This window comes from Gymnoscopelus braueri (assembly GCF_963280865.1).
Source record: "Gymnoscopelus braueri genome assembly, chromosome: 7".
In the NCBI taxonomy this organism is placed as follows: domain Eukaryota; kingdom Metazoa; phylum Chordata; class Actinopteri; order Myctophiformes; family Myctophidae; genus Gymnoscopelus; species Gymnoscopelus braueri.
The window spans coordinates 49109784-49122963 of NC_137608.1; the positions used below are offsets into that span (position 1 = coordinate 49109784).

The 13180-nt window shown below is 40.6% G+C and overlaps 1 protein-coding gene across 6 annotated transcripts in view; it reads left to right on the forward strand.

The window, feature by feature from the left end:
- Positions 1-13180, forward strand: part of wdfy3 (WD repeat and FYVE domain containing 3) — a 195431-nt gene that overhangs the window by 56683 nt on the left and 125568 nt on the right. For all 6 annotated transcript variants that reach the window (XM_080434107.1, XM_080434102.1, XM_080434104.1 and 3 more), the window contains exons 12-14: positions 1660-1853; positions 7025-7296; positions 12750-12950. In XM_080434107.1, the coding sequence (XP_080290233.1) occupies positions 1660-1853; positions 7025-7296; positions 12750-12950 (667 nt within the window). The remainder of the gene's footprint in view (positions 1-1659; positions 1854-7024; positions 7297-12749; positions 12951-13180) is intronic.

A 13180-nucleotide genomic window follows, 5' to 3' on the forward strand; every position in this document is an offset into this window, starting at 1 on the left:
ATTTTTGATATTTATGAATGGATTCATAATCGGCCATGTCAGAATCGCGATTAATTTATGAATTGATTTTATTTTCCACCCCTATAGTGTCGTATATACATAATGGGTGCCAGGCAGAAATGAATCATAATCATAGATGCACAACACACACACACACACACACACACACACACACACACACACACACACACACACACACACACACACACACACACACACACACACACACACACACACACACACACACAGCCTCTCAGTTTGTGATAGCTTGTATTGTGCTGGAGTGAAAACAGCAAGTCACTCTGCCTTCCTCTGTCTCTTCCTTCTGTCTCTTCTAGCTCTGTTTCCCCTCATCTCTCTCTCTCTCCTCTCTGACCCCCCCATGCCCCCCCCCATCGCTTTATTTTCCACACACACCCCGGTGGGAATGTGATGAGTCACAACACTACCTGAAAGGAGGAAGAAAGCAGATCCACACACTGGAATATAAAGCTCCTTTCACGTAGCGCCTATGAAAGGAGACCTCGAGTTGGTCTTCCTCAGGCACATACCCACACAATGACCATGAGAGGCCTTCTAGAGAGAGTTGACCAGTGACAGTCATATAATCAGCTGCTGTAATTACACACCGTGTGTGTCAAAAACAACTGTACCCAAACATGAGATATGAGATATATATGACATGCACGGTGCTACAGGAGTGAGGTCACACCATGTACTGTACAGTATATATCACCACCTGTATGTGGGTGGCTGAATGACACAAACACACTGACAGTGGGAACACACTTAGTAGACTCCTGCTATATAATAAAATGAGTAAATATGGCCATTATACATATTTTATTTTTTATTTATTTTGATTATTGGTACCGGCCATTGTCAGTCATTTCTTTGCATGTTAAAGTAATTTGCCATACAGTATCTCCCTTGTGCAATTTGTGTTTACAAAGCCTAAAAGACCAACAGAAATGCAATTTGCAATTATATGTTCCAATGTTCAAAGCCCCAAAAAACACGATTAGATCGTTAATTGCAAGTCATCGTCAAGTACCATGTCCCCTGGTCAGTCTGTCTCTTGTCTGTGTGTTGTTTTAGGTCTGTTCAGGGGGCGCTCCGTGTCCACAACATTATTAACCCATTAAAACCGGGAAAGCATCATTTTGAATTTTTGCCTTGGCTATTCAAAAGATGTACAAGCTCACAGCGTGGCACGAAAGCTACAAGCTTGTACATCTGCTTTTTTTTAAAGATTTTTGAATCTTAAAAAGTGTGAGAACTACTGATTTTAGAAGGCCTTTGTAGAATCGGCCTCAGGTCTTAAAGGAGTAGTTCACAAAAAAAAAGACTTATTTTCTATCAATTACACACACCATGAAGTCTTAAATTCATGATTTTTAAATTATGTTTGAGCCATTCCTGAGCCAATAACTTAATGAACGGGTCATCGTTCAATAGGAGACTCAATAGGAGACAAAATGGAGACTTTTTGAGTCTCCTACTCCGCCGGTCATCAAATGATTGGCTCAGGAATGTGCCCAAAAACTAAAAAAATCACCATGAATTCAAGGCTTCATGGGGTGTGTAATTGATAGAAAATGAATGGGTTTTAACTACCGTGTCTTGTCCATCTCCTCTTGTCCTTTGTGGTGTTTCTAGGTCTGTTCAGGGAGTTTGGCGGGGCGCGCTGTGTCCACAACATCGTCAAGTACCGGCAGTGTCGCGAGCACGCCCTGCTCATCATCCAGCAGCTGGTGCTGTCGCCCAGCGGAGACGACGACATGGGCACGCTGCTGGGCCTCATGCACTCTGCCCCCTCCACAGAACTACAGCTCAAAACGGACATACTGCGGGTGAGAACACGTGTGCACGCCACGCATGCACGCACAGCAGTGGTGGAAAGTAACTAAGTACATTTACTCAAGTACTGTACTTAAGTACAATTTTGAGGTATTTGTACTTTACTTCCAATTTCCAATACTTTTACTTCTACTCCACTACATCTCAGAGGCAAATTTTGTACTTTTACTCCACTACAATTATTTGAAAACTTTAGTTACTAGTTACTTTTCAGATATCAATTATGATATAATGAAACATACATTAACCACTTTAGCCCTATTTTATACCTAGGCCATTTGAAAATAGCAGATCTACAAGCTCACAACGCGTCGCATCGCGACGCGTTGTGAGCTTGTAGATCGGCTATTTTCAAATATTTAGTACTTTTACTTTTGGTACTTCAAGTACATTTTGATGCCAATACTTTTGTACTTTTACTCAAGTAAATTTAGAATTTTGGACTTTTACTTGTAACAGAGTATTTTTATATTGCAGTATTGGTACTTTTACTTAAGTAAAGAATTTAACCTGTTGTCTTGGGGTGCGCTGGTTTCAGCACACCCCGACCCCCTCTTTGTGTGTTGGCTAGAGCTGCGCGCCCTAGCGAGACCTGACAGAATGGGTTTGACGCTTGCGCAGTGTGACGCTTGCAAACAGTGTGACGTCGTCTGTTAACCCATTAAGACCTGGAACTGTCTCATTTTTAGATTTGAGCTAAAAAGCATTATTTTACACTTTGGGCTATTCAAAAATAGCAGATATACAAGCTCATAGCGCGGCACCAAGTGCCGCGCTACGAGCTTGTAGATCTGCTATTTTTGAAAAATCGTGAAAATGTGTGAAAATCTTTGAATATATATATTTTTAAAGCGAACATTTTTTACTCAAATCTTTGCTTCTGGGGGGTCCCTGGAACAAAATATTTTGATGGGGGGTCCGCGGCCAAATACATATCATTTTGGGGGTCCTTGACATGAAAAAGATTGAGCACCACTGATATAGAAACATACGTTTTTCAGAAAACTGTTGAGATTTAGGAGACTGAAGACTTCGGCTTCAGGTCTCAATGGGTTAAGGGGTCTATAGGTTCTCAAAGTGGGGTCCGTTGACCCCCAGGGGTCCTTGGGGGGGGATACCAGGGGGTCCCCAGCAAAATGTGTTAATACAGCCGAACGTCACAATCATTTCAACCACTTAAACCATATTTTATACTTTAGCTATTCAAGCATAAGCGCATAAGCGGTCATTTTTTCAGAATGCATAATTGAAATTTCAAATCGGCATGCCTCTGATTCAGATTAAAGGGATAGTTCACCCCCCAAATGACTTTTTTTTTTCACCCCATGGAGACTTGAATTCAGCGGTTCCGGTAGGAGACACAAAGAGTCCCCTTTGTGTCCCCTACCGGAACTGCTGCCTACCGGCCCCGCTGGTCATCCAAATTATTGGCTTAGGAATGTGACAAAAACTAAAAAAATATCCATGAATTCAAGTCTCCATAGGGTGACTCTAATCGATAGAAAATAAGTAATGTTTTGGGTGAACTATCCCTTTTTTTAAAGCCTCCGTTTTTTACTCTCCCTAAAAATCCCACTCAGGGGTTTTAATTATGGCCATCCCACAGGTGAGACATTCTGCAGTGATACATCGAATCCGGTGCGGAAGAGAAAGTATTACATTTTCTTGTACCGTAATTAGATTTTCCTCGGGAAAGGGAAAAGTCTCCTAATCTGGGATTTAGTTGCTCCAAATGGCTTTGCAGACTCCCTGTCTGTGTAAAGCATTCATGGTCCCACTAATCTCCACTGAATACATTATGTGAAGCTACTATGTCACTGTGCATGGATTAAAGTTCTCCGTCGCCACGGCTGATTTCAGTCATTTGGGATTCTGTAGAGCAGTGGTTCTCCAACTTTTTCATGCCAAGGACCCCCAAATTGAATATGTATATTTGGCCGCGGACCCCCATCTGAAAAGGTTTTGTGCCGGGGGGGACCCCCAGAAGCAGAGCTTTGAGTTACAAATGTTGCCTTTAAATATATATATATATATATATATATATATATTTAAAGATTTGCGCGAATTTTCAAGATTTTTCAAAAATAGCAGATCTACAAGCTCATAGCGCGGCACTCGGTGCCGCGCTATGAGCTTGTATATCTGTATATATCTTGTATATCTGCTCCCCGGACCCCACTATTAGAACCAATGCTGGAAAGGCTCACATGTCTCTCTCATGGCTATCTATTGGCTTTCTCTAATACAATAAAAAAAAAAGTCCGATCTACAAGCTTGCAATGCGTCGGACTGCGGCGCGATGTTGTGAGCTTGTAGATCGGCTATTTTTGGCGAGTTACACGGCACGCAAGTAGAAAATTTGGCATATAAACCCTAACCCATGTAGGCTGGTAAAGCCAAGCCCTACAGTAATAAAAAGATTGGTCAAACTACTGCAGCATAAGACATTCATAAACCCTAAAAGTCTCATATATTGCATAAAAGCTGGCTTTACTGTATGTAGAACAGCACTAACATAGGTTTAGAATGGTAAAATTAAAACATCCTAATCTTACAAATCGTCTCTGTCGGGTGGAAGCTATAGGTTACAAACGTAACCCCGGTTATTCGATTATTTATGAGCGCGATGTCTCGCTTATGGGAGAGCGCCCCCTGGCGACATCGAAGTGAGTGAATGTGAAAAATTACCTCATAATGTCCAAACTGTAAAAAAAAAGCAAAAGTAGCACATCGACGCTGTCGCTTCGCACCGTGTTTCGAGCTTGTGGATCTGCTGCTTTTCGATGCTTTAGTGTGACGCTGTAGGGTGTCCTAAGTTGGCCTTTTTTCCCCCCCATAAATCCCTTTTTACACTATGCATGCACAGGTATCTCAGAGGTGATGTTGTATGTATGACTCCAGTGGTAGGGGACATGAACAGCGTGCTGGGAAGCCTCTATGAGCAAATGCACAGTGCTGAGTCAGGCAGTATTTAACCCATTAAAACCGGGAACGCATACTGTGTAAACCACTTAAACCGTTATTTTATACTTTGGCTATTCAAAAATAGTAGCTTGTAGATCTGCTATTTTTTTTGTAAAAATCGTGAAAATTTGTGCAAAAATTTGAATATACATATTTTTTTAAAGCAAACGTTTTTAACTCAAATCTTTGCTTCTGGGGGGTCCCTGGAACAACATATTTTGAGACGGGGGTCCTCTGCCAAATACATATCATTTTGGAGGTCCTTGACATGAAAATGTTTTGAGAACCACTGATTATAGCAAGGATTTAGAAGACTTTTTGTAGAAAAGATTTGAGTTTCAAATGTTCGCTTTAAAAATATATATATATTCAAAAATCGGCAAACATTTTCACGATTTTTCCAGAAAATTGCAGATCTACAAGCTCATAGCGTGGCACCGTGCTATGAGCTTGTATATCTGCTATTTTTAATAGCCGAAGAAATCTAAAAAAACGACACATGCATTCCCGGTCTTAGTGGGTTAAATGAAGGGCTCAGCAGAGGGGCTTATCGCTGCACTTTACATTTCTCTTTGTATCCCAAGTCCGGTCCGTTCGGTCGGTTCCGCACTCGCCACCACCACATCTCCATTTAGTTGGCGGTCGTCGCGATTTCCACTACCTAATTAACCTTTTTCACTTTAACTTTATTTATTTATTTACCAGGGACAGTGCACATTAATCAACGTGTCATGTTTTCCACAACCATGTATGTAAATGAGCCGGAGTTAGCCAGAGGCAACATTTCCATGTGTAGTCCCTGAGCAGGCTGTTAAAAAAGTGGTGACTGCATGAATCTCTATTCTTGGCATGTCGTAATATATAGGTGAACGTTTCCTGAAAATAGCTGAACCAAAAGCGAGTTTGTAGAAATGGGCCGTTTTTGATGAAGAGATTTGATGTAGCGTGGGAAACAACAAAAACGAGGGTGCCAAGTACAGACCCCTGGGGGACACCGGTGTATAAGTGTATAGGGTTTACATTGTAAAAAAGAAAACGTTATACTGTCCTTGGCAACGTTGGCAATGTTGCTGTGTTTATTTTTAGTTTCGTTTTTTTTCTTCATGCATCATGGCAACGTTAATGTGGCTTGTTTCCCCATAAGGCACATTAACTAGGTGGTAGACATAGTATGCTGTTTTGTCAGTGATTTTTTTTTAGATACAATTACAATTTAGAGAAACTTCTTTGGACCTCATATCGGCTCATGCGTCGCGATGCGACACATGAGCTTGTAGATCTGCTATTTTCAAAAGAATGTTGTACATTTAAAAACTTGAAATGGGACATTCTGCATAATGAGTGCTTTTACTTTTGGTAAGTACATTTTGATACCAATACTTTTATACTTTTACTCAAGTAAATTTAGAATTCTGGACTTTTACTTGTAACAGAGTAGTTCTAAATTGCAGTATCAATACTTTTACTTAAGTAAAACATTTGAGTACTTTATCCACCACTGTGGGCGTGTCAAACTTATTGACAGGGTCCCCACGGTCATGAAATTCCTGGAAATATTTTGAAATAAAAATTTTAAAAATCCAGTACTGGAAAAGGTTTGGAATTGATCAAAGGTCCTGGAATTTATCCTGGAAAAATATTTGGCTATGCATTGTTTTTGGCTATTGATTTTTTTTAATACAAAACATTTTCATAAACATGTATAACATTACACAAAATATGTAACATAAGTAGTTTTTCGCCGAACGGGCTGTGTAACACCCCATCCGCACTGCCAGCGATGCGACGTGATGCGACGTGACGCGAAGCGAGCGGGCGATGAAATGTCATTAAAATACATGTTTTTGAATGAGACCGTCCTGACCTACCGCGAGCGACAACGAACCGTGCAACGACGTCGTCCACTATTTTATATTCTATTTTATATTCTATGCTTTATTTTTGCTACACTGCCTATCTTTGGGCATTGTACATAGGAGTAAGAGACACATTATTGCGCTGAATGATTGTTTTATAGGCCTGGAAATTGGGCTAAATATTCTGGAAAAGTTTTGGAAAAGTTTTGGAAATTCATTGCTAAAAATGTGTGGGGACCCTGTATTGATTATTGTCAAACTTTCTCAAAAGACCACAAACTCATCATTGTCCCCCTGTCCCTCCTCCTCCTCCTCCCTGTCCCTCCTCCTCCTCCTCCTCCCAGTCCCTGCTGGCGGTGTTGCGGGAGAGCCACCGCACGCGCACCGTCTTCCGCAAGGTGGGCGGCTTCGTCTACGTCACCTCGCTGCTGGTGGCCATGGAGCGCTCGCTGTGCCAGCCGCCGCGCCACGGCTGGGAGCGCGCCAACCAGAACCAGGTGTTCGAGCTGCTGCACACGGTCTTCTGCACGCTGACCGCCGCCATGCGCTACGAGCCGGCCAACTCGCACTTCTTCCGCACGGAGATCCAGTACGACAAGCTGGCCGACGCCGTGAGGTAAGAACATCGTCGTCGTCGTTGTTGTTTTTGCCCCCTAGTTTTCTTGTCCTTTACCTCAGTGCTTCTCAAACTTTTTCCAAGTCAAGGACCCCCAAATTGATTTGTATTTGGCCGCCGACCCCCATTTGAAAATGTTTTTGTGCCAGGGATCCCCAGAAGAGAAGATATAAAAAAATGTAATAAATAAAAAGTATTAAACATTTTACATTTTGAATAATTTTTTAATAAAATAGCACATGTACCAGCTAGCGGCACAAAGTGACGCACTGTATATCTGCTATTTTTGAATAGCCAAAGTAATTGGTTTAAATGATTGTGATGCTATATTAACTCATTTTGCTGGGGACTCCCATGAAACCTCATTAACCCATTAAGACCTGAGGCTGATCTAAAAATGTTTTCTAAATCCAAACAGTTTTTTGAACAAAAAAAATAAAAAAAAAAAAAATCACGATTTTTCAAAAATAGCAGATCTACAAGCTCGTAGCGCGGCACTCGGTGCCGCGCTACGAGCTTGTATATCTGCTATTTTTGAATAGCCAAAGAAATCTAAAGTGACACAGATGCGTTCCAGGTATTAATGGGTTAAGGTCCCCTGGGGGTCCCAGGACCCCACTTTGAGAACCAATACTTTACATGTATATTACTTCGCGATTATTCAATTTTTTTATATATATTTTTGGGGGCTTTTATGCCTCTATTTGACAGGACAGTGATTATTCTATTTCCAGCAATTATACCTATTTCGTTTTGATTATATACTTTTTCGATTAATCAAAATAACAAAGAAGCACATTTTTGGGGATCAATGGCTTCTCGTTTTGTGTTTCAACAAATCAGAAATCTACTTAATTTTCTGTAATTGACTAAATTGATTAGTCTGATTAAGCAGGCTAAGTATTGATGCCAGGTTGAATTTTGTTTATTTCCCCAAAATCGATTGTTTTATTAAAACTGGTCATGTTTTTATTATATAATCAATACAATCTATTTCTGTGATTAACTGTTGCACCCCTAACATTGTTCATGTAAATTTAGATGCCAAATTTTTCTCCACTCGACTGTGCTTTCCATCTATGTCTACGTATATCCTGTTACTGGCTTCTGTGATGACACGATTCTCCCATGGATCAATAAAGCCTTGTCATGCTACCACGAAACCAAGGTCTCACATTACCTCACTGCAAAATTCACTTTTAAAGGAGCACTTCACCCATTTTTCAACCTCATCTTCATGTCTACTCGCTTCGTGTCTCACTCAAAATGGGGTCCCGGGGACCCCCAGGGGTTATTGGCTATTATTGAGAGATCCTATATTATTTAAAATTGGCTAATGCGGCCGGTCACAGTGACTCAGACATAACCCTTTCACATGCCCATATATGGGTATATACTAATGACATCAGGGATCTCCATATATGGCTATAAAAGGGACAAGGAATGACGGATAGAGATCCCCATAATACTGGTGCAATGGTTCTCATTGCAGGGGTCCTTGGGGGGGTTCCAGGGGGTCCCTAGCAAAGTTAACTCATTCCCTGCCTAGAACGACTAAAACGACTTTTGTCCTTTAAGCCCCCACTGCCAAGAACGACTAAAACGACTTTTAATTTTTTTCTTATTTATTTATTTAATTTTTAACCTAAAGACCAAGGAGATATGATTTGTTGAAGATCTAGACTCCAATCCACTTCCTTGTTAACTTAAAACTTAAACATTTTGTATCTTGGCTCCTGAGTACTTTTTTTTTCTATGAAAAATGTCTGGCAGTTTGTCAAACGCAAAAATAAAAAAGTTCTGGCAGTGAATGAGTTAATATAGCGTCACAATCATTTTAACCACTTAAACCATATTTTATACAAAAAAAAAAAATCCCTGGCATAAAATATTTTTGAGGTGGGGGGTCCGCAGCCAAATACATATCATTTTGGGGATCCTTGACATGAAAATGTTTGAGAACCACTGCTCTAGTGGACAGTTCAGTACCCTTACTCCAATGACATCATCGCTTTCCTCCAGTGACGCCTTCGGTGGTGGTAATGTCAAACAACGATTTCAAACTCTTTTATGTTGTATTGATGCAAGAACAATGGCTTCTATGTCAGCGTGCTAACTTTCCAGGAAGAGAAAGGCTGTGGTTTCCATTAGTTTGGAATCTCCACTGATGATGTCATTGGTCGGCAGGTTTCTGAAATGTCCACAGCCCACCTCTGAGACACCTGACTTACTTAGGCGAGTAAACAGAAATGGTGCCATCTTCACCGCCAAAGTTTATTCATAATAAAATCACCCACTGCCAGGGTTTTTAATATTTTTTTTTATAGAAACAATGTGAATTGTTTGTCTGTTTATTTTTTAACATTGAAGTGAATGGATTTTTTTTTTTTTATATATATCTCCTAATTCGTTAGGGTTAGGGTTATAAATTTATACTCAAAAATTAGAGAAACATTTTAGGAATTCAAAAACAGAATAAAATAATTAAAAGGGGAGAATTCTCCCCTTTGGCGGTGAGTGTGTTAATGAGCATAATGAAAACAAGCTTGGGTGAAGTGCTTCTTTATGGTCATTTTGATTACAAGTTTCCCACCAAAACTAGTGCATAATATGCATGTTTTTTAAACATGGGAAAACCCCCCAAAAAATTGCTGATTGTCCTTTCTCACTGCCAGCAGACAAGTATGACTTTATTATTATTATTTATTTATTTTCATGTCACATTCAATAGTGGCAAGCAGTGGTGGAAAGTAACTAAGTACATTTACTCAAGTACTGTACTTAAGTACAATTTTGAGGTATTTGTACTTTACTTGAGTATTTCCAATTTCCAATACTTCTACTTCTACTCCACTACATCTCAGAGGCAAATATTGTACTTTTACTCCACTACAATTATTTGAAAACTTTAGTTACTAGTTACTTTTCAGATATAAATTATGATATTACAAAACATACATTAACCACTTTAGCCCTATTTTATACCTAGGCTATTTGAAAATAGCAGATCTACAAGCTCACAACGCGTCGCACCGCGACGCGTTGTGAGCTTGTAGATCGGCTATTTTCAAATATTTTGTACTTTTACTTTTGGTACTTTAAGTACATTTTGATGCCAATACTTTTGTACTTTTACTCAAGTAACATTTTGAACACAGGCCTTTTACTTGTAACAGAGTAGTTTTATATGGTATTGCTACTTTTACTTAAGTAAAATATCTGAGTACTTTTTCCACCACTGGTGGCAAGTACCTGCATGTACAGAAGCTCTCTCTCTCTCTCTCTCTCTCTCTCTCTCTCTCTCTCTCTCTCTCTCTCTGTGTGTCAACGTGAGTTGTCAGAAGCAATAGGCAATTACAGCTATCCAAACTGATGACAAGAACTGTTTGGGGATAGCTTGCCATTGTGAAAAACGCACAGGGCTGGAGGGCATCTTCACCGTGCTTGTAAATCGTCTTCCCGGTTCACACACATCTATTTTTAGGGGCAAAATGTGAGTGAAATACTCTCGCTGTGTAGATCCCTTGGTTCTCCTTGCTTTCTCTTCCCCTCCAAATGGGAGACGTTCGGCCTCCAGCATCGTGCTTGAAAATGGGACAAAAGTGACTTGTCTCTCCCCGGGGTGTCGTGTTTCCATCACTGCTAATTGGCGCTGTAGCCAGTAAATATACCTGTCCCTGCTGCAGAGTCATTTATCCTGGGAATGAATGCTGACTGTGTAACCTTTACAACTACAGACAAAGGCTAGATTTTGAGTGTTGAGTTTGAGCTGGTTTTTAGAACAGTGGGAAAGGAGTTATAGAAAGCATTGCATGGTCAAGGCTGCTGTCCGTGTCTCCATCAACATCAAAAGGTCTTTCATGCTTTTATTTCATCATCTTTAGACTGTTGTAAGAAATTCCCTGCTATGCTCTGAGCTCCCGATTGGTACAGAATTCAGCTGCTAGACCGCTAACTAAATCTAAAGGTAGCTCTCTCCATCAAACAGACTGCTACAGATTACTATGAAGTCGGGAGATCAGTCGGTTGGAATGTGTGAAAAAGTTGCTTGAATGCACCCGAGAGCCGACACCGACAGACGGCTACTATGGATGCTAATAATAGCATATGGCTTGATGTCTTTTTCATCAGCAAGCCTGCCGCTATCCGGCTTTCGACGCTTCCCTACAACTTGCGACGCGACGGTGTTATACCCACCGCCCATTCAACAGTCGATTTTTGGCCACAGACGCTTTCCATCACTTACCGCTGCCATTTTAACCACCTTAAAGGAGCTACACCATGAATTAAAAAAAAATATTTGATATTTAATATCATATGGTGTATGTCCCTCAAACCTTTTTCAAAAGGTTTGAGCCTAAATCATCACTCAGATATACTCATCCCAAGTCAATTGTCTCTGGCTTATACAGCACTTTCAGCTGCAATACCAAAACGTCCTCTTGTGCAGGGGGGGGCTACTGAGCAATTCTGTCTGTTAATAAAAAAAAATATTTAAAAAAAATATTAAAAAAAAAAAAAAAAAAGGAAAGATTCTGCATAAAAAGAAGCATCTAAGAAAAATATAAAATCGGAAAAAAAACACTTTGAACATTTTTGAACAATTCCACCAAGTGTTTGAGGTGCCTGTTTCACCCACTTCCGGGGGGCGGAGCCAAAATCCGAGCCCGAAGTATTTGTTCGTAGACCCCCACTTAGGGGGGGTAGAAAAAGTTTCGGAGCGATTCGGGCACTTTTCATTTAACATTGGGTTTGCCATCATTAATGTTTATGACATCATAAACATTTCCATTCTGAGATCGCCTGTTCAGACACGCCCATTCTGGAAATCCATGAAATGAGAAGGAATGACTGAATTAAAAAAAAATCATTTTTTTGGGTACAAGAGACACTGGGGACCCCAAAAAATACAAAAAAACAAGAAAAAAGTGATTTTCATGGTGTAGACCCTTTAACCATTATTCTATACTTTGGCTATTCAAAAATAGCAGATATACTGTACAAGCTCATAGCGTGGCATACTATTACTATGAGCTTGTACATCTGCTATTTTTGAAAAATCATGAAAATGTGTGCTATATATTTTTTCTTAAGGGAACATTTGTAAAATATGTTATTCCAGGGACCCCCAGACGCAAAGATTTGAGTTAAAAATGTTGTTTAAAAAAAAAAAATTGCACAATGTTCAAGATTTTTCAAAAATATCTGATCTACAAGATCATAGCGCAGCACTCGGTGCCGCGCTATGAGCTTGTAGATCTGCTGTTTTTGAATAGCCAAAGTATAAAATAATGTTTTATAGCTCAAATCTAAAACGAATGACACAAGATGTGTTCCCGGATTGAATGGGCTTGGTTCCTCAATGTTTGATCCGGTTCCTCCGGTGTTCCGGATCCCAACCGTACTTGTGACACAGTGTTGACCCGCTGGCTTGCCTCTCTGTGTCCTACCAGGCTACTGGGATGCTTCTCGGACACCAAAAAGCTGGGGCCCACCTCCGTGTTCCCGTCCAACGCCCAGCCTTTCCAGAGGCTCCTAGAGGACGAGGCGGCGCCGGGCGGGGGCTGCGCCGGAGACAGCGTCTGTCCCACCCTCAAACACTGCAGCAAGCTCTTCATCTACCTGTACAAGATGGCCACGGACTCCTTTGATAGGTACAGTGCCTTTTTTAGGAGCCGACTCCAAAATCAGTGCAACTTTATTCTTTTGCAGGGAACTAATACGTTTGTCCCCATCACTGTAGCCAGGCAGAGCTGGAAACCAACTATGTGTATACACTGGTGCGGCCACAGGGTTTATAGATTCCAAAATTCACCAGACCATGACTTTTTAGCCTATCAGTGATGGATGGTTATCTGCCGAAGCGGCTGGTTGGTTAATGTAA